At 41.5% G+C, this 22,632-nt stretch overlaps 1 protein-coding gene across 1 annotated transcript in view; it reads right to left on the bottom strand.

The window, feature by feature from the left end:
- LOC136867272 (corticotropin-releasing factor-binding protein) overlaps positions 1–22,632 on the bottom strand; it is a 563,493-nt gene that overhangs the window by 92,322 nt on the left and 448,539 nt on the right. Inside the window, exons 5-6 of the mRNA XM_067144418.2 lie at positions 20,920–21,130; positions 17,787–17,962 (exon numbers count right to left, since the gene is read on the bottom strand). Of these exons, the coding sequence (XP_067000519.2) occupies positions 17,787–17,962; positions 20,920–21,130 (387 nt within the window). The remainder of the gene's footprint in view (positions 1–17,786; positions 17,963–20,919; positions 21,131–22,632) is intronic.

A 22,632-nucleotide genomic window follows, 5' to 3' on the forward strand; every position in this document is an offset into this window, starting at 1 on the left:
CGAGACAAACAAGGACGGCGCCTCGGCGGGGGGCGAGCACTTCTACCTGTGACTCAGATAGCACGGGAAGGAGCGAGTATCAAGGGACAAGCTTGTACGAACATGGGTCGCCTTTGAGAAGAAAATTCAGTCATAGCCATACTCGACAAATATGAACCGAGCACAGAGCGTGTTTGGCACGATACTAGTAAATAGAGATATTGGATGGGCTGAAAAGATTCTCTGGTATGGTAAGTTCCGTCGCGAAACGCCTAACGGCAGTTTACCCGTTGTACAGCTAGGTAAGGGACGTGGCTGAAACACCCCTGCGACCTAACGGTGAACCAGTCCTGCTATTGATACGTTATTTCGTATTTGTAACTGACCTTGGACACATGAATGTGGACCTGTCTTCCATCTGTACGAGAATGAATGATGATTAAAAGAAGCATTTTGGGCATTTTATGTTGTTTTATTTCAGTAAAGATAAAACGGCCTCGCAAATCAGAATACAAATTTATGTGGTGTATGATGAAGATGCAGTGTCGAATCGAGCATGTCAAAAGCGGTTTTCACGATTTCAATCGGGGTGTTTCTTCCTAAAGAACTAATTGCGTAGAGGACAGCCTGTCGTGGTAGCAATGGAAAGTACGAACTTTCAGAAAAATGGAAATACATTCTTCAAAACAATCGGCATATTGTGTGAAATAAAGTTTAAGACAACGCATCGTTACGTTCTCAAACGCCATTTCATTTTTGCTAGCGATTTGATGATGATGATGATGATGATGGTGCTTGTTGTTCAAAGGGGCATAACATCTGAGATCATCGGCCCTGCTAGCGATTTAACTTCGCATTAACGCATGGAAGGTCTTCGACCGAAACAAGGATGGAAAATGGCTAGGATTGGCAGGGCAGTGACCGTGGACATAAATTAAGGTACAACCCCATAATTTCACTGGTATGAAAATGGGAAACCATGGAAAACCATCTTCAGTGCTCTCAACGGTGGGATTCGGGCCCAAAATCTCCCGCATATGTAAGATCAAAACTACGCGCTCCTAAACCCTCGGCAACTCACTCAAACTATCGTCAGTCCTGTCGCAGCCCTCTTCGGTATTTCCTGAAAGGGATTGGTGAGACAGACTGGGAAACTCCCAGCCAAACTTTCCTTGTATTGTGGCTTTCATCTTGTTTCCCAGTAGGCATTATAGAACGGGACACGATAACCTTCCTTCTCTAGCCGCACCGCGCAAGTTCTGGTACTTCATCGCCCGAGATATAACCACAGGGCCACCGCAAACAAGGAGTTATTGTAGTGCTGCAGTGAATGGGAGTGGGACGGCAGTAGTGCGGGTTGCTCTCAGTGTCCCTCCGGAGTCAGAGTATCGTCGTGTACTGAGCGGAGCACCGTCTGTGTACTGCCGTGCAGTGTTGTGAGTGTAGTATGGTGGACTCCGACTTGGTGTTAGTGTGTATGGAATAATGGAACTCTTGTGTAAGTAGTGGTGCACGTACGTTGTTGTAAGGAATATTGCAGTGCTGTTTACCACCGTTGAGCTGTTGCTGATTGGTTGTCAGTATTAAGTGGAGCGGCCACGTGAATTGTCTGAGTGGACTGTGTGAGGGGCGCTCTTTCTCTTGACTGGAGAGCCAAGGAAGAGTCGTCGAGTGTTCTGGTGGTCAGAATCCCTGAGTTCGAATCTGTAAGCACGTAGCTGTTTTGCGGCGTGATCGAACTTGTGAGACGACATGAAAGTAAGATGAGTTGTCAGTCACGATTACCACATTCCAGGTAATACCGGCGAACCAAACTACGTACTGTGGGGAGAACAGAGAATTTGTAAACAGAAAATTAGTGGACTGTGGTCATTCATAGTTGAATACAATATTGTGTGCATATATAATGAAAATCTTCCGGGCTATTATGCCGTGGTCCGCTTGTCCCAGACGTTTCGACTACTGCTGCGGTAGTCATCTTCTGTGGCGTCGTGTCGATACGCTCTCCTGTATCCCGCTGGCGACTGGTGTGGCTGACCTTGTATATCATGTTTTGTTACGTCTATATCCTATATCCAACCTTATAGAAATTGACGATAGCATTACCACATCAAATCCCATCAGGCAGACTAACGGAATTTTTGCAGGGTGACCCTTTTAAGCCCATTTGTATTCAATACCGCTACGGCAGACTTGATCGGTATAATTCAGGACCCTTCCTCCTTCCCCCCACCCCAACAAGTACGACTCTACTACTTTATGCAGATTACATGGTATTAGGGTCCTCAAACAAAGTAAAATTACAAAGAAAAAAATGAAATGGCGTATGGCTTTTAGTACCGGGAGTGGCCACGGACATGTTCGACTCGCCAGGTGCAGGTCTTTTGATTTGACTCCCGTAGGAGACCTGCGTGTCATGATGAGGATGAAATGATGATGAAGACGACACATACACCCAGCCCCCATGCCGGCGAAATTAACCAATCAAGGTTAAAATTCCCGACCCTGCCGAAATCGAACCCGGGACCCCTGTAGCCAAAGGCCTGCACGCTAACCATTTAGCCATGGAGCCGGACAGAATTACAAAGAACTTTAACAGAACTAGGAAAATGGGTAAATGAAAATCACTTTGAAATCAATCTTCAAAACAACTGTTCAAATGGTATTTTAGAAAGGTGAAAAATCTTCTCTTGAAGACACCTTCATGATGAAAAACGAATCATTAATCGTAGTGAACAAATTCAATTACCTGGGTATAACCCTCTAGACTTCAGCAAGATCATTCAGGCATCATATACAAGAAAGATAAGCAAAATCCGTCAGAGCAATCTATAAGATCAAAAAGCTAACAGCCCTATCTCTCATTACAGTTTTGATACTATTCCGTACCTCCGTCTTATCCAGTGTGATTTATGGCATAGGAATAATTTGGGATTAACTCACAACCTGTGATCTCGAAAGATTAGTGTGTGTCAAGTCTCGCTTCTTAAAATCTACCTTAAGAGTTGGTAAAATGGCCCCTACAAGATTAGTTTACGAGCTAGCGACTCCTTCTATTACAGGACCATCTATACACCTATTAGAGTGTAGACAATCAAAGAGAAGTGTGACCGACCAAGATTATGCCATGCTGGACAGAAAGAGGGCCAACGAGAATCAACATCAAAGGCATGTAATAACAAGACTCGTTATTCATTGTGTCCACCATAAGATGTGCTCATTCAGATCATTCTACAGCCGAGTCACAAATGTGTTTGTGTGTACTACGCAATCAAAGGTGTACGATGAATCATTTAACGACGTGCCACAAAAGAACAAAATATTTAAGTGAATACAGTAAGAATTAATGCCCATTCGGGCGATCATTTCTCCTTTGTATTTCAGTAAAAGAAGTATATTAATATATCCCATACCCGAGGGTTTTCGGTAACTGCTCTGTTGTATCTGCGCTGCGGGTGGCAGTGCTCGCATGCGTTATTGAAAGGTAACGAAGAAGCAAGGTTGTGGGATAACCCAATACTTTTGAGATAGCTTGTAGACTGTTTATAATAGCAGCTGTAACATTAATATAGGTCTCAGTATTAACATAAAGTTAAGAAGAGAGAATCTATGCACTTGATATGGGATTATTTCGAACTTCAGGAGGTTGCACCCGCCTTGACCGTCAGAGAAATTATTACATCCACCAGATGTTACATGTAAGAAATACAACGGTTATAATGGACACCATAACTGAATAGAGAGGCTTTGGTGTCACTATGTTGTGATAGTACATATATCACACCCCAGAATTATATGTCGAAGTAAGAGATATTATTGTCTGTATTCTATTATTATTATTATTATTATTATTATTATTATTATTATTATTATTATTATTATTATTATTTCATTTGTATACTTTGCCATTTATATTGGTAAGCTGGAAGATATCCACATATGTAGGTATGAGTAATTTGTTTTGCACGAGTGGGAAAACATTGCTGTAATAACTCTGGTAATTTGAATGAGTCATATGGCTACCCCAGTGTCTGTTGTGATGTACTTGTGTCAGGAAATTCCATTAGTCATGTATATATCCCAGCCTGATGAGATGAGCTTGTTGATGTACCAGGGAAATTTGATGATGCATGTAAAACTCCCGAGTGTTTGTTTATAACTTGGGAGAAAGAAGAGGTTCACTCATGATTGGCTGGCAAGCACCAATCCAGACGTATCATCTGAGAGGAGGGGGATGTTGATGTCTATAAAGGTTGATGATACGGAGGCAACAAAAAACATTGTAAGGGTGACTGTAGAGGTGATTGTAAAGGAACGAGAAGGAAGATAACTACAACTACAACTACAACTGACGCACTGTACGAGAAGGAAGTGGTGCTGATACACGGTACTGGAGTGACACGGCTGCAATGGACTGGACTTCAAACGTTCGTGGAGCGTAGTCTTGTTATGTTTGTGGAAAGTGGCTGATTGTGGAGAGTGCTTGCGCATTAAGTATTGTAGCACTTGTGGCGGCCTAGCATTATATGTTGGTGAAAGCTATCTCAGACTTTCCATAAATTTATATGTTGAGGATCGACAGACGTGTGTATATATCTTTACAACAAGTGTTAAAATATGTGAACACAGTAGTACAAGGTACAGTATCTGTGTGATGTGATAACTGCCGATTATGAGAATCGGTAAGTCGAATTGATACAGAGACAGTGAAGGGTATTTATCTTCATACATGTACATTGTTCATCGGACTATTTACAAATGGTAACATAGTTCTCGCTTTCGTTTTCCCACGATTTTCATTATTTTTGTTGTTGTTGTAAATATGGAGTCTTCCAGCAATATTTTATGTGTGTATTATATGTATAATGTTGTATGTTGATGAGGTGCTCATGCACGGAATTTGTTCAGAATATAGTTAGCTATTTTAGAATCAGTGTTATTGATAAACCTAGGTGCAGTTCCTACCTAATTAGTCGTTTTCAGGAGGTTAGGTAAGGCCTGCAGCAGATGTACCAGTACGCAGCATTATGTACACGCCCTGGGATATACAGTTTATCATGCTCTTATCTAAATTCGAGGGATCCATTCTGGTGAACTCTGGCGCCCATACTACGGACATTTTGGTTAATTATGCTTATTAATTTTATTAAGTTTTTGAGTAATTTTATTCATATATTTTTATTCATGATTTTATTTATTATAATCATCAAATAGTTACAATGTATGTCTAATGGATTGTACTCGAATTCCGACTAAGATTCATAACAATAAACAAGCTGTAATAAGGATGATAAGATGGCCGTTGAAAAGATGGACTGACAAATTGAACATGGAGATGTAACATAGACCAAATCCTTGACATTTACGATGACCGTATAGAGTTTCTGTCTAAACAAATTACCTTTACAGCCCGTCAAAACACATCAGTATAAACTTTTAATGAACTGTTAAGATCAGAGGTGTGTGGTTCAGCCGCACGACTCAAGCCACAACGGTTGTCATGATTGCACCATTTCGTAGACACGGGTGTAATCGCATGGATTTGGCAGGATTGGTATCTTTATTTTCCCGATAGTGAGAAGGAACTGAAGGATGGGAGTAGTATTATTCGTCTACAGGTGCTGGAAGAGGTTGAAGACGATGAAATTCAAGATCTGATATTAAACTAGAACTATAGAGCAGAATATGTTCTAAGCAAGAACAGAGGAAGGCTTAAATGTCATCCTAATCAAAGAATTTCACTATTCCAAATTCTGTATTATGTCGAGCCTAACAGTGAGTGGCCCTGGTGTAAACTAGGATTCTGAACAACTAAGGTAAGGGTTATTCTGCCCGAAGGCAGGTCCGAACCTCCGCAGAGGTGTTCCTGAGCCGGAGTTTACGTGCGGTAGGGTGGCCAGTTCCTTTCCGCTCCTCCATTCCCTTACCCCCACCAACAGCGCGTGGCAACCCATCCAACTCCTGACCACGCCCAATGTTGCTTAACTTCGGAAATCTCACGGGATCCCGTGTTTCAACACGGCTACGGCCGTTGGCTCTGAACAACTAATTACATTCAAATATTTGAGAATGCCACTGTTGTATAGCCTCTAAGCGATGTGATTCATGCAACTGCGTGGCTATACTTATAGGCAGTCAACCAGAACTGCACGGTCTGTAAAGGAAAATGAACCTTACTGTATCGTACTGCAGGAATGTATGTTTGCATGACATATTTACCCACTCCTAGAGTATAATGTATCTAAGGTTAATTTTCCTTTACAGTCTAGCATAGCAAAATTAACACAATGGAAATGTTCAGATGGACTGCATATCATATGCGGCAGAGAGGCGTGACCAGTCTTAAGGGAAACAATGGATAGGAAGAGCATCGTCACATTCATGGTTTTGGTGCCACAGCGACGATATGTCTAAATAACAAGTACAGATTGACCGTATCTGGTACCAATTTCCATAGCAACATATGACATGGGAAATTTGTTCTTAATGTTATACAACTTTAGCCTCTACTTTCTGGTGATTATGATAACGATTAACTACTTCACAACGTCCCCACTACTGGCATCACTCGTCGAGTAGACATCATCGCCTTCGGCAAACTGGGAGAGAGTATATATATATATATACACCAGGTGGCTCTCGAACGCCGTACTTTCTACTTATAAATGCCCCGCATGCACAAATGATGAATCGGATGTCTACCAACTGATTTTCATAGGAGAACTACTGCCAGCGGGCAGGTTACGTCAGAATATGAAGAAGTAAGAAACGGAATGTCACTCGCAGCATGTTACTCAGCGCTGCCGGTCGAATGCGCCCCTTGCATTAGTAAACGTCGTTTTCGACCGCATAGTTCTAGGCTGGTGTATGCTACAGTCACACTATATTGGCTGTCTGCATATCAGCAATGGCTAGTGTGATCAGCAGCGATGAATACACAGACATTATTTTAATTTGGACAGTCTGGTCGGAATGCAACAGAAGCTCCAAACAGACGTACGCCTTCTACACACACATTTCGCCGAACAGTACTCCTTTTTCTTCCATACAATCAACTCCCTTATCGAGTTGAATGTCTGCACGTGTATAAATTATTACATTTTATTTACTGCATCTTTGGCGTGTCTACAAACAGTAGCGGCGATTAGGGGGTGGGGCGAGGAGGGACAGTCGCCTCCCCCCACACTTTGTGGGGTAAACATTACATTGTCATTTTAGCCAGCTGGAACTAGGAATTATTTTAAAAAGCTGTTTGTACAAACCTTGTTATCTTATCTGCTAATTCCTTTGTTTGTTTTCTTTAATTATTAACATAATTATTGACGGAAATACGCACAAAATTCTGTTCGTTGCAGCTAACCAATTTGTATAGCATTACGGCAAGTAATGCAGACTTTGCATGTGCTGTGAGGAAGGGTAGTAGGGATACATATTTTTTGCCGAGGTCGTGGCCACTGAGTTATAATTCACCCACTTGCCGCGTGCATTCATAAATCTGGCAGTCTCTTTAGTGTCTGTTAGTTTCTTAGTGAGTATTCAAATACTAAATAATTTTAATTGCATAATCATGCCATACTTCTGTTTAATTATACCGGGCGAAGTGGCCGTGGGGCGCGCAGCTCTGAGTTTGCACTCAGGAGATAGTAGTTTCGAATCCCACTGTCAGCAGACCTGAAGATGTTTTTCCATGGTTTACCTTTCTCACACCAGGCAAGTGCTGGGGATATACCTTATTTAAGGCCATGGTCGCTTCCTTTACATGCGTATCCCTTTCCTGTCTCATCGTCGCCATAAAACATATCTATGTCTGTGCGACGTAAAGCCAATTGTAAAAAAATTATTCAGTTGTAATCGTACTTCAACAGGAACTAATACCAACGTTCCTAAATGATTTCTTTGTGTTATGTTTTTTATTAAGTGAAAATGCCCCGTAGTATGTTTGTGAGACCTGGTGAAAATTGTACTATACAGCATTGAATCAAAATCTCAAAAAAATATATTATTACGAATAGGCCTAATCCACGGGGCAGATTAATTACAATTACATATAATAATAATGATAATAATAATAATAATAATAATAATAATAATAATAATGGCGTATGGCCTCCGGAGAGGCCTGTTGCAAGTCTTTATCTAGTAGACGGCCTATTAGGCGACCTGCATGTCTTTGAAGATAAGGGCCCTACCTAGGATGATTTATAATTCTTAATACGCCCCACACGCCCAGCCCACGAGCCATTGGAATTAACCAATTAAGGTTAAAATCCCCGACCCGGCCGGGAATCGAACCCGGGACCCTCTGAACCGAAGGCCAGTACGCTGACCATTCAGCCAACGAGTCGGACACATTTACATATCAAATAACATAACACAAACGAAATAATTTAGTCCGGTGGAAGTAAAGTTGGTATTCTCTCGCGATGAAATTACAATACAATTAAATATATCTTTTTTTACAATTGACTTTACGTCGAACGAACACAGATAGAAATTATGTGAAGGAAGCGGCCGTGGCCTTAATTAAGGTACAGCCACAGCATTTGCATGGTATGAAAATGGGATACCACAGAAAACCATCTTCAGTGCTGTCGACAATGGGATTCGACACCACTATCTCTCGAGTGCAAGCTCACAGCTGCGCGCCCGTAACCCCACGGCCAGATCGCCCTGTACAATTACATAGATGTATGGCATGATTATGCAATTAATAATCATTATTTAGTATTTGAATACACACTAAGAAACTACCAGACAATAAAGAGACTGCCAGACTGACGAATGCGCGCGGCAAGCGGGTGAATTATAACTCAGTGGCCACGACCTCGGCAAAAAATATGTACCCCTACTACCCTTCCTCACAGCACATGCAAAGTCTCCACTACTTGCCGTAGCTGTATACAATAAAGGAAATATTTAGCATATAAGACAACAAGGCTTGTACAAATAGCTTTTTTAAAATAATTCCTAGTTGCAGCTGGCTAAAGTGAAAATGTAATGTTTAACCCACAAAGTGTGGGGGGAGGCGACTGTCCCTCCTCGCCCCACCCCCTAATTGCCGCTACTGTTTGTAGACACGCCAAGGATGCAGTAAATAAAATCTAATAATTTATACACGTGTAGACATTCAACTCGATAAGGGAGTTGATTGTATGGAAGAAAAAGGAGTACTGTTCGGCGAAATGTGTCTGTAGAAGGTGTACGTCTGTTTGGAGCTTCTGTTGCATTCCGACCAGACTGTCCAGATTAAAATAATGTCTGTGTATTCATCGCTGCTGATCACACTAGCCATTGCTGATATGCAGACAGCCAATATAGTGTGGCTGTAGCATACACCAGCCTAGAACTATGCGGTCGAAAATGACGTTTACTAATGCAAGGGGTGCATTCGACCGGCAGCGCTGAGTAACATGCTGCGAGCGACCCTCCGTTTCTCACTTCTTCATATTCTGACGTAATCTGCCCGATGGCAGTAGTTCCCCTGTGGAAATCAGTTGGTAGACATCCCATTCATCAATTGTGCATGCGGGGCATTTATAAGTAGAAAGTACGGCGTTCGTGAGCCACCTGGCATATAGAAGAGACTAAACCGTTAGGTTCGAGCCAATATAAGTAAAAACAGAGAAAGAATTAGGATGGGGATTTGTCGGAGTTTTGGTGTGGAAAACATACCACGTTATAGGTATTGTTGAAGTAAAATATCTAGTCAATATTGGTTTGAATTTATACCGCTTACACTTTATTTCTTAACTAGCTGATGTACCCGTGCTTCGCTACGGAACTCTACACTGCATACAGAATTGTACGTTAGGTAGAGTACACGTTGTGAGCAAGACTGTATTGAATTGCATAGCTCATAACGTTACCCTAGAAACGTGACGGAGAAATCCAAACGTCTTTTCTCATATAAAAACTGCATTAGAGAATTTTCATTGTAATGGTAAGCCCACTTGCCTACCATCAGTCACAATCAGGTTGGGGAATTGCATTATAATGGCAGACACTCACTCTCCACCTGCCTTTTCACATCCTCAGAAAGACTGTTTTAGTGGTTTTCCCACCTGAAATGAACATAGGTCATTACAATGACGTCAGTAGGAATGGCTCGAGTAAAAGCAATGATTTCACATGAAATATTTGATCAAATGAAAAACCACTCATGTTCTCACTTTTAACGAACAGTACAAAGTTGCAGAGCTGGAATGACCAGGCCGCAGACAGCGATGAACCGTGAACACTCTTAGTCTTTCTTCGTGGGGGGGGGTCGAATAGTGAAGAGTCCCAGGGCATAAACTTTGCCCTTTATCCTAATATGTTTCGTAGGAGTACCCGATGAGTCGGAAAATCTCAATTCACTGCACTGGCGGTGGAAAAATCTATGTGACTTGGAAGCAATTATTTCCTCCAAGCCAGAGGAGAAACCCCCTCTGCACTGCTAATATGGAATAAAATGAATGTAGAATTTAATAAAAGTGAAGTGGAAAAAGCATTTTTTTTTTTTTTTAAGAAACGGCTCTTTTCAGAGTTGAATTTTGAGTTATTTAGTGAACTGTGGTGCTATAATTTGGAATATGCCTCAGTTGTAATTCTTCACCAGGTCATAATACTACTACTACTACTACTACTACTACTACTACTACTAAGTGACCTGCCTAAAGAGTGCACACTGCTCATTCAAAACAGCTCGTCAGAGTAGGGTTCGAATAGCTGATATACTATGATGAACCAGTGTGTTACCTACCAGCAGTATCAGAAAATGTATGAACCAGAGAAATGACATGCGACAGACGAAAGTTTTCTAACTCCCCAGCTCTTTCCCGCCAATATTCAATCAGGCTATTATACTCTATACACATCAGTAATCCCATCTATCGGAGTTGAGCGGCAGCATAAGAGAAAGAACATCACCACAAACAATGGTCAATGTAATGTTATTGTTGATCAATGTTATGCACTTTCAATATTGTAGGCCTTCATAGTTAGTTTTCTTCCGACTCTCAAATACCACTCTTATCATAGTCGATACGGTAAAATTGAATAAAACATAAATGGTCGGAATTTGTATTCTCAATAACTTTTGTTATGTAGTAGGTACTTTTTGATAGGACCAATAACATAGGTACCGGTATTTAAAAATTAAATTTTAGCCGCCTTCCCCTAAACTACAATTTCATACAGGGCGAATACAATTGTTTATAACTTAGACTGTAGTTCCTTATTCTCTGACTCAATATACCGACTTTCATTAAATTCTGTTAACCCAGTTTCTCGTGGCTCGGCGTTGATATGGACTTGGCAACAAAAATACAAATTCATGAATATCTGTGTTATCAAAGCCGCTACTGTAACAATGTATGACATAAATGATCGGAAATTGAATTCTATATAACTTCAGTTATGTAGTATTTATCGATAGGACGACTAATAACAAATATTTCAGAACTAAATTTTAGGTCTTCCCCTAAACTAGCATTTCACTCAACGTGAGTAAAATGATTTATAGCCTAGATTGTAGAGGCCCACTCCCCGACTTCACATACCGATTTTCATTAAATTCTCTTCAGCCGTTTTCTCGTGATGCGTGTACATACATACATACATACATACAGACAGACAGACAGACAGACAGACAGACAGACAGACAGACAGACAGACAGACAGACAGAAATTACGGAAAAGAAAAAAGTGCATTTCCTTATTACTATGGACATGACCGATACAGAAATACCATTCTTTTCAAATTCTAAGCAATGTACAGACAAAACTCTTATTTTATATATATAGATTGTAAAAAAAAGTAAACATCTTCCAGAAAAATTGGGAGTATAATACGTCTGTGAAATGAGAAGTAGCCTACGTTGAAGTGGGGCTCCAGTAGCACGGAGCTTGCCTCACGTCGCTCGGCCGCCTTAAATATGAGACGCTCCCGATAAGCCTTCTGACGCTCGATATCAGTGATCTTCGATTTTTTTTTAACTTATGGCATATGTTGTACCCATCGGATACATTTCTGATAAATCTAAAGCCATTTATTTCCCATATCGTCGTTGCCATGACAAAACCTCCTATGTGATAATATTTTTGGAGATATACTGACCCGCAACACATGCATTATGAAGAGCGAGAATGCCTTCAAAATATTCACACAACATTGCACCTTAGATGACAGAACCTTACCGGCCAAAGTTCTAAGTTAAAATATTTCACATAGGAGGTTTTGTCCTGGCAGCGACGATATGTCACATTTTGCGAGGGAAAGGCTTCACACTTTTTCACAGCACCATTTTCTCAACTGTTCACTATCTGATTTGTTCTTCGCTGTATACATATGGAAGTCACTAAGATAAATGTAACTACAGCTCACACGAGATGCTACTACGTTGGAATCCAGAGCTACACTAAATGTCATTCCAGTATTTCAGGATAGGGGCACTACTGCATAATCCGATGACATCATATAGACGTGAGAATCCTGTTTCTAGATTTATTGGTCTTTACTCTGTACTACGGGGATAGCACCACCAGATACTCGGAAAAGAACGGCTGCGGAAATGGGGAAGAAGCAGCAGTAATCTGACCCTAGACATCCCTTGTACAGACATAAACAACAGCATTCAAGGCTAAGATCAAGAAAAAGCTTCTTGCAGTCAACGGTGGCAATTACATCATCACCTAGTAAGTGTCGACTCGAACTGTAGCGAGATTCGTTACCTGAAGAGAATTGGGAGGTACCTGCGGCGGGCTACCATTTGCCGTATGCTACGTGGAAGACGTTGGGTAGGCTGAGAACTGGAGTGTCTCGATGCTGGGTGAATCTGAAGAAATGGGGATACACTAAAGACGAGCGTTGCGAGTATGGTGATTTACAGGACCTACAACATCTGTTGATCTGCAGAAACCTTCCTGAACGATCTAATTCTTGCTAATGATAAGGCCATCAAGATTGCTGAATAATGATCCTCGCATTGCATCTAGTAATGTAGTTTGTATACTTACACAGATATTTGTATTTAACGATGTAAAATAGATACCTTGGACGCGTATTATTAATTAATTAATTAATTAATTAAATACCCTTAACTATGAGATATTTAAAACTGGCGTCGCATGTGTTATCTAGAAATTATTCCCATTTCATGTTCTTGTAACGGTCACTTGTCCATATACAGTTCCGAAACTACAGAAGCATTGTACGCGAAAAGAATGGATCAACCCGTGTGTCTTGTACTATCTTAATGGATATCACCTCAAGAACCTGAAAGTCGTAGGAATTCTGACCGGAGCCAGAGGTGCAATTACGTCTTTTCTTGTTGACTTCAGCAACAGATTAAAAATCAGAAATACGTCATCCACATCTTTGCTCTCACATTATTGATAGGATCCACCAATATATTGAGACATCATTTACTATAAATTCATCCTCATGTTAGTGTACTCAAGCACCAAAAATCTCAAGCTTCCTTTCTGCTTTTTTACAACATATATCATTACCTATTTCGTGAAAAGAAAATCTATAATCTGTTTTCCAGTCAGTGACCGGGTCAGGACGGAATGAATGAAACCCCATCTTGCGGTGAGGATAGAAATTGTGCCGGCTGCCGAAGCTTGTCGCACTCCCCTGGGGCAATCGTTAATGACTGACAGATGAAATGAAATGATATTGGAGAGTGTTGCTGGAATGAAGGGTGTCAGGGAAAACCGGAATACCCGGAAAATAAACGGTCCCACTTCCACTTTCTCCAGCACAAATCTCACATGGAGTGACCGGGATTAGAACCACGGAATCCAGCGGTGAGAGGCCGACACGCTGCCGCCTGAGCCACTGAGGTTTTTCCTTTGTTCATATCTGCTATTAATTTATGAATTTGTTGTAGTATTATCGATTTTTGAGGTCATCTGTAATTTCAGGCATATCAATAAACAACCAATCCTGCTAATAATGTATATATCCGTCTCCGTAGCGTAACGGTCAGTGTTATTAGCTGCCGTCCTCGGGGGCTCGGGTTCGATTCCAGGTACTGCCAGGAATTTAAAACTGGCACGAGGGCTGGTATGTGGTTGAAAGGGTACATGCAGCTCACCTCCATTGGAGGTGTGCCTGAAATGAGCTGCACTACCTCAGGAAGAGGACACGAGTTTACTTTTTGTCCGAATCGTTGGATGAATGGTCAGCGTACTGGCCTTCGGTTCAGAGGGTCCCGGGTTCGATTCCCGGCCGGGTCGGGGATTTTAACTTTCATTGGTTAATTCCAATGGCCCGAGGGCTGGGTGTTCGTGCTGTCCCCACCATCCCTGCAACTCACACACAACACATAACACTATCATCCACCACAATAACATGCAGTGTCCTACAAATGGCAGATGCCGCCCACCCTCTTCGGAGGGTCTGCCTTACAAGGGCTGCACTCGGCTAGAAATAGCCACACGAAATTATTATTAGTATCCATAATGTCTACTGGATTTTCCATACATACCTAGGTATGTGCGTGCGTGAGTTATCCGTACTAGTGTCATGCAAATCACGGTATATGCTCGGATGATATTTGTCGAGTATGGTCATGACCGAACTTCGCTTCTCAGAGGCGAGGCGAGCTATGTTCCATCGAACTTTCCCCTTGATACTCGCTCCTTCACGCGCTGTCTGAGTCACAGGTAGAAGTGCTCGTCTCCCTTCGTTCTTGTTTAGCCGTACTCAAGTTTATCTCCTGTGCCTTTATCTCTCGAAATATTACGCTTTTGCCGTAATGGTGGACTCATGGTCGGACATGATAATACCAATAGTAACTCATATTTTTAGACTGTGTTTGTCCGTCGCATGTAAGCAAAACAGGAAATAATGTAGTAAATACCACTCATGTCGGAGAAATGGTCAATGAAGTTCACGTCCTGCCACGTGTATTCCTCCTGGAAAGAGTACATCACTGCTCTATACACGTTAACTAAATACACATGATTAATGCATAAGCCATATATTCTACTGCTAGACACACAAAAGACATTTTATACAAACTGTGCAAATTATTAAGTTATAATATCACATAAAGTTAAATATAAACCTCAAAATTAATTTTAAAAACTCTCTTTGCTCAAGGTTTCTATCCAAGTAGATATGGCTAGTGCAAAATTCTAGCTCCAATTTGGGATGAATTGCAAACCTTCTGTTATGATTGTTATGAATTAATAACAAGTCATTGACTTGTTCTGGGTCTAAATACCTCCTACTACTCCTTAAAAGCATCCCCGTTTTACTGGAGTTTCTTTCGCTGCTTGCTGGTATGCACAACTTACGTCTGGCAGATACTGACAGTGTAGACAGAATAATTTCGTGCTCCTTTCACCGGGAGAATGGGAAACCACAAAAACCTTCTCAGGACAGCTGACGGTGTGATCCGGTCCCTCTCCGTCTCCCGAATACAGTGGCGTAGAGACAAGGTGGAGCCGTGGCCATCCCTCTTCTGTTCGGTCGGCCCGACTGAGTGCAGAGCTGTTGGACCACGGACAAGCTATGGCCACTTGTGTGCCGAGAACCACTCTGAATCCATCGTCTCTTAACCAAACATTCCATCACCCTTTCCTGAATTGTCCGGCCCCATGGCAAAATGGTTAGCGTGCTGCCCTTGGGTCACAGGGGTCTCGGATCCGATTCCCGGCAGGGTCAGGAATTTTAACCATCATTGCTTAATTTCGCTGGCACGGGGGCTGGGTGTATGAGTTGCATTCTCCATCATTTCATCCCCATCACGACGCGTAGGTCGCCTACGGGTTTCAAAGAAAAGACCTGCACCTGGCGAGCCTAACATGTCCTTGGACACTCCCGGCACTTCGGCACTTAAAGCCATACGACATTTCATACCTCTGAATTCCAAACCTTTGCTCTTTGTAAACAAGGACTTACTCATATCTTCATAATAATGTCGTGTGGCCTTCGAAGAGGCCTGGTGCAGGTCTTTGGAGTTGATGACGTATAGGGCCCCTACCTATGACGAATTCTAATGATGAAGATGGCACACACATCCAGCTCCCGAGCCATCAGAATTGACCAATGAAGGTTAAGTTCCCCGACCCGGCCTGGAGTCGAACCCAGGAACCACTGAACCATAGGCCAGCACGCTAAACATTTAGCCATGGAGCGTGACTCATATCAGGATGAATCATATTGATTGCAACGTCAGAAAAGCAAGCAAGGTCATTCTCCCTTCGCATGCTCCGAACATGCCTTGTCGAACGAATTGGAGAAAACTCGGGCATTTTAGTTTACACGCTCCACTCATGCGTGATAGTGGTTGCATAAGCAGCAAGGCACATATTGCTCTCTCGTTGTTCCCTGACTCAAGTTCGAACAATGCACGTCACTAATCCCTACATACTTCTACACTTTGTAAATACATACGTATGATGAAATTATTTGCAAGTTGATATTTGAAAGCGCATATCAGTTAAGTTCAATTGATATCAGTAAAATCTATGTGAGTATAGGTATATGGAAGTACTATTTCTGGTAAATAATGCTATTCGTCCATAAGAGGAGGGATTTTTCTTCGAGTAAGGCTACTATTTTGTAAAGCATACTTTATTATCACCTACTCCAAAGAAATCAGACAATAGACTCGGAATTGTACTGTAGACGACTGGATTAATTATTCCTAAATATTAATGGATGAGTCCAGAATTAGCGAGAACAGTGTTCCACCGAGATATACCATTTGAGAACTATAGAAGATTGGAAAAGATTGTCTGTTATGTCTTACGCCTCTATAATATCGACCGTACATTGCCACATCTGATTCTTACTTGTTTTGGGCTCTGTCAAATATTTTCAGTTGTATATTAGTTCCTAATATCAACACTGTCAAAAGTACATGGATAACTTCTTCGCGTCCAAGTCAGCTAAGATATCCACTGAGGAAATTTTGAAATTTAAAAAAAGATTAATGCTATGAAGCTTTGTTATATCCATTGTATTATACACATACTTTATGTCTGAACGTTGGCACTACTATGGCATTTGTACTCACATTATTTCTTAATTCACTCCCATATTTACAAATTAACATTTTAATCATGTACATAATGATTTTTCATACAATACATTACTTCTAGTTACATTCAGATTTAATGTTATAATTCCCTTAATTCGTATACAGTACATTACTTGAATCATCTTATATGGTCTAGGATTATCGAAGGACTCTACTTATCCTACGGCACTGGCAAAATCGGTAGGGTATTGCTTACTAAATTCTTCTTGGATATATGTTAAAACTTCTTATATGACACCGAAATAGAATGATATTAATTAATATTGCATTGGAATCAGGACCACATTAGACTACAGTGGCTAATAACCCTGGATGAAATGTGGATGTACTGCTAAATAATGAACATCTCCCAGTTTTGAGAACTTAGTTGGAGAGAATTAGTAACTTTGCCTATTAATTGCCTTGCGTCAAATCTGGATTTCTGGAAACTGAAAATCAATGAGGTGAATATTAACACGAATGATGTGTTCACCTTCACCTGTGTTCACAATACATAATGTTATTAATGTTTCCAGCTCTCTTCCCCGGGGGCAAGGCGTCTCAGAGCCCCATGTGGGGTGATGGGCGTTAATATCTCCCAACAAGAGGAAGGGAGGTGGAAGATGATCTATAAGGTCAGTGACATCATTCATGTTAATATTATAATGAACCCATACATTTCTGTATAAATTGAGTGTCAGCTTATCTAAAGTCAGTTACCTAAACAATGTGTCTATTTTATGGCTGAATAGTAAAATAATGGCTTTAGTGTTGTAGGCATTGTCTTACCTTCCGTATAGTTCCTGTTTCGACGTCTAGGTGCCGATGGGGATCAACGAGCCCCACACTCAGAGACAGCACCCTAATGTGGGCTGGATAAAGTGCCAGTAGCGTACAGTTCACCGCCTTCCCGTAGTTCCTTAATGTGTATACGTCCGACTTGCCTTCCAATAGTATGTTGCATGCTGAAACATAATCGTACACTCATTCAATTACTCATGTTTTCACGAAGACTATTAGAAAAATGAGTCTAATTCCAATTACCGTATCTGTTTGATTTGTTTTATATCCAATGGTCTGAGTCAATGATTATCCAGTTAAAAATTACTCTGCAACAAGATCCATGTTTAAAATTTGTAACCAGTAACACTGCCGAAACTAAAAGTACTGGAGGTTTAGTTGACCTGAACAAGAAGAAGTTATTTATACCTTTCATCACGATTTACATGAAGAGAGCCATTTGTTTATCTGTGTAGTATACTGTAGTCAATACGGGTCTTTAAGGATTAATTACTACAGTTTGGAATAGGAATTTATTTAACATTTCTGAACAGTTTAGGTCACGTAGCCCTCAGCTTGCATTAGGGAGATAGCGGGTTCAAACCACACTGTCGGCAGCCCTGAAGCTGGTTTTCCGTGGTTTTCCATTTTCACACCAGGCAAATGGTAGGACTAAACATCAATCAAAGCCATGATCGCTTCCTTCACACTCCCAGCCCTTTTCTGCTCCATCGTCACCATAAGACCTATCTGTGTGGGTGCAACGTAAAGCCTATTATAAAAAGGAAAAATGTAAGAAAGTCTCTTTAACAAGCAAGCAGTTTCATAATTAAAGCGATATCAGCTGGCAAGAAACATAATGGGATTGGTATCGGAAGGAGAATATGAAAATGGAACAGGTGGATCATTTAAATGCCGAGGATGATAGTGTAGTAAGTGAGATCAAGTTAAGTGCACAAAAGCAAATGCGATGAGCTCTCAGTTGGGATCAACGGCATTATGTAGGAATGTTGGTCCGAAAAGTGAGCGCTGTAAAGATAATGTTGTCCGAGTGCTCATTTTTCGGACCAAAATTGCTATATGTGAGTGGAGACTTGGTGGACTAACGGTATCTTATTCAAAAATTCCAAGTAACAAAGGTGAATGTAGTGAGAACGATTGCCGAAGCTACGAAGAGGTAACAATGGCAGGAGTGTATTCACAGTGAGAATATAAAGGCGAAGTTAGGCATGAATTCGATTAATAAAACTGTGAGTGAGCTTTGGTGGTAGGGCCATGTGAGGTGAATGGTGTAGAATAAGATACCTAGGGGAAGAAGCGCAGAGGAAACCCATGGGGATGTTGTTTAGACTCAGATTTTAATGATGTGAAGATAACAGATGAGGAACTAAAGATATCACCGTGCAAGGTGCAAACTGGTTAATGTAGAAACCTTATTTAACCCACAGAAGCCTACCTACTGATAGATAAAACTGTCCATAATTAATACGTATGCATATACAAGGTGTATCCGGGATGATGTTGATGTAAAACGGCAAATGGATCAGTTTCAGAGGAACCGTAGTCCGGTAACATTCGGGTCAACATTTATTAATAATACAATTTGCTTAACGTTAGTCCGTTCTTAACTGACACCGGGATGTCGACATTTTGTCCCGCAATAGTTCTTTAACGTGCCGGAAGCCAACGAATAGTGTTATCACCTTTAAACACCCTTAAAAGCCACCGATCTCAGTCGGGTTCTAACCCGTTAACTGTGGATTAGTAGACCAACGCTGTGTCCACTACACCACTGCAGCCAGCAGTCAAAAGTTAAATAAAAATCGGTCTGATACACTACATGTGCTACGAGTTCAATACTGTAGACAATACCGACGAGCAGAAGAGGGTAGGATCATAACTCAACAGCTCGATCGGACACTCCCTGCAAAGTGGAATGGAAGAGGTGGCCCGCTCGTTCATCTGATCTCACCCCACTTGATTTATTATTGTGGGGCCATGTGGAAAGCCTTGTATATGAGACACCTGTCGAGACTGAAAGGGATTTTTTGCCAAGAATTCTCGCTGCCTACGACGCTGTTCAAACGACAGCGGGGACATTCGAACGGGCACGATGGAACGTTGTGTGACGATGCCATGCCTCGTTGACGCAGAGGGACGCCATTTCGTTGTTGTAAATGGACAGCTCGTGAAACTTGTGCAGGTAAACAGACTTAAATGAGTGGAATTTTGCTTAACTTTTGACTCGATCGCTTCCGAAATATGGTTCAAATTGATTCATTTGCCTTCTTCCATCAACCCAGAATATTTGTAACATCATCATTGATACACCGTGTATGTGCGTATGATTATGGTTCTTGAAAGTGACAAGGAGAGCCGCAGAGTCTGCCGAAGATCTGATTGGCTTCTGACTACTACTAAAATGTTTTCATTCCTCCCCTGAAGGGGTATGCGGGCCTCTTAGACGGTGACGCCGTCTCTCAGCCAGGAGATTTGTTACGGTGAAGGAGATGCTCGGAGAAGGTGAGGGAGTTGGCGGCCGTGGCCTGTACTAGGAACTGTTCCGGCATTTGCCTTAGTGCAGGAGAATGTAAAACCACAGAAAACCATTCTCAGGACAGCCGACGGTTGGGGCCAGCCATTAGGTCCAGCCCTGTCCCGTCTCCCGAATGCAGGGGCGTACAGCCACGGTAGAGCCGTAGACACCCCTCCTCTGCTCGGTTGGCCGGTCAGAGCGCAGAGCTGTTGGACCACGGATCAGCCGTGGCCACTTATGGGCCGAGACCCACTCTGTATCTACCACCTGGCTTCTGAGTCATCCAGTGCATTTTGTACTGACCCACGGGATGAAGTGGTGAATCATAGACCCAGAAACTGGGCCACAGAATATTTTTATGGTGTGAACCATAAAAACCCCTATGTTAATAACTTCATAAAACATCCCTTGAGATCTATTAATAATACTTTTTAAATATGTATTCATCTGCGATCCAGTCATAATACTTGTAACATGTATTTCTGTACGATCCATTCACAGTAAAATTAACATATATTTATCTGCGGTCCACTGATAATACCTTGAAATTGTATTCCTCCATGACGCAGATGTTCACTTACTCATCAGCTACGAAACAAGACTTACGAGTTGAATTGAGTGGAAACCGCACGCGGAAGCTGAAACCTCTCCCTGCGGTGGGAATGCGGTACTGCACCAAGGCAGCGTTCTGTGACGACTGGAATATCTCTTTCTGCTTCTGCGGACCACAAAATTCTCGATATCGCATGTTGAGTGGTTTTGAGTGATCTTCTGCGCTGGGAAAGAACTGTTGATTGAGTTCCCAACCGTCCACGAACTGTAACAAATAGAAGATATTTAAAATATGGAACACTACCTCTCAAATTATGAAAATTACAGTAGCAGTACATTTCTCTTACTGTAACATACGTATATAGTAGTCATAACATAATGTGCATTATATTAAGGGCATATTCCTTGTTGAATTACTTATCAAATTAACCCAAAAAATATCTTAGTACAAATCATAATATTTTACGTGATAGACCGGTCTAAATTTGGGAAATTGATTTCACGATGTCTATGATAATAATGTGGTGGTGATTATTGTTTTAAGAGGAAGTACAACTAGGCAACCATCCTCTATATAACACTTATCAGAGAGAAAGAAATGGAAGGGGTCCGGCACTTCGATAAATGAAGGTATCGGCCAAAGGAAGACAAGGGCCACGAAGGGCGTGAAAATGAAAGACTCCTTTTTTTTTTTTTTTTTTTTTTTTGCTATTTGCTTTACGTCGCACCGACACAGATAGGTCTTATGACGACGATGGGATAGGAAAAGCCTAGGAAGTGGAAGGAAACGGCCGTGGCCTTAACCTGGTGTGAAAATGGGAAACCACGGAAAACCATCTTCAGGGCTGCCGACAGTGGGGCTCGAACCCACTATCTCCCGATTACTGGACACTGGCCGCACTTAAGCGACTGCAGCTATCGAGCTCGGTATGAAAGACTCCCTAGCCCTCGAAAACCTAATAGCGTCGCGGTCGGAAAAGAACAACAGTTGACAAAGGGAGGTTGGATAGGATAGATTGAAGTGAGGAGCCTGGCACAAGTAAGTGGAAGAAATTCCAGGACTCAGCTGAGGGCTCGTGGACGCCAACCCACGCTCCAAAGTTCAGAGCCCCTGAGGCCCCTTTTCGTCGCCACTTTCGACAGGCAGGGGATACCGTGGGAGTTATTCTACCGCCCCCACCCACAGAGGGGTTAGAATAAGACAATGAATAGTCATAGGACGTATTTTAATCGTCTGTTCTTTGTTAGGAAGTTAACGCTCCCATGTCCAAGCTATTCGACACCTTTATTTTACCAAGCGGGATATTATGATTACCACAATACCATTTTGTGATTTACTGTAATATTTTTACTTGCAATTGAAATCTATTATAATAATGTAATTTCAGCACAACAGCGAACGTATAATTCAAGTCAACCATAATAGTAACTGGAACAGGAGATATCAATGTATGTATTGAGGTAAATAATGGTTGTAGCGTAAAATTCAACAATGTAAAAATTAAATAACGTAGATGAAGGAGAGAAATATTTCGGAAATCCTTCATTTTTACAAACGGGAAAATAAGACAATTCGTACCAAGCGGGGTAGTCTCACAACCCCACCAATATATCCGTCATTTAATAACTAGAAGACAAAAAAATGGGTCAGTCACGAGTGTAAATTACATTTCAGTCATTTCAGGACAAAGTAATGAAAGCACAGGTATGTAGTAGCTCTTCAGATAAAATTATTAGCGGGAAAAATTATCCTGGGATAGTCAGAAT

This window comes from Anabrus simplex, chromosome 3 (genome assembly GCF_040414725.1).
Source record: "Anabrus simplex isolate iqAnaSimp1 chromosome 3, ASM4041472v1, whole genome shotgun sequence".
NCBI classification, from domain to species: Eukaryota; Metazoa; Arthropoda; class Insecta; order Orthoptera; family Tettigoniidae; genus Anabrus; species Anabrus simplex.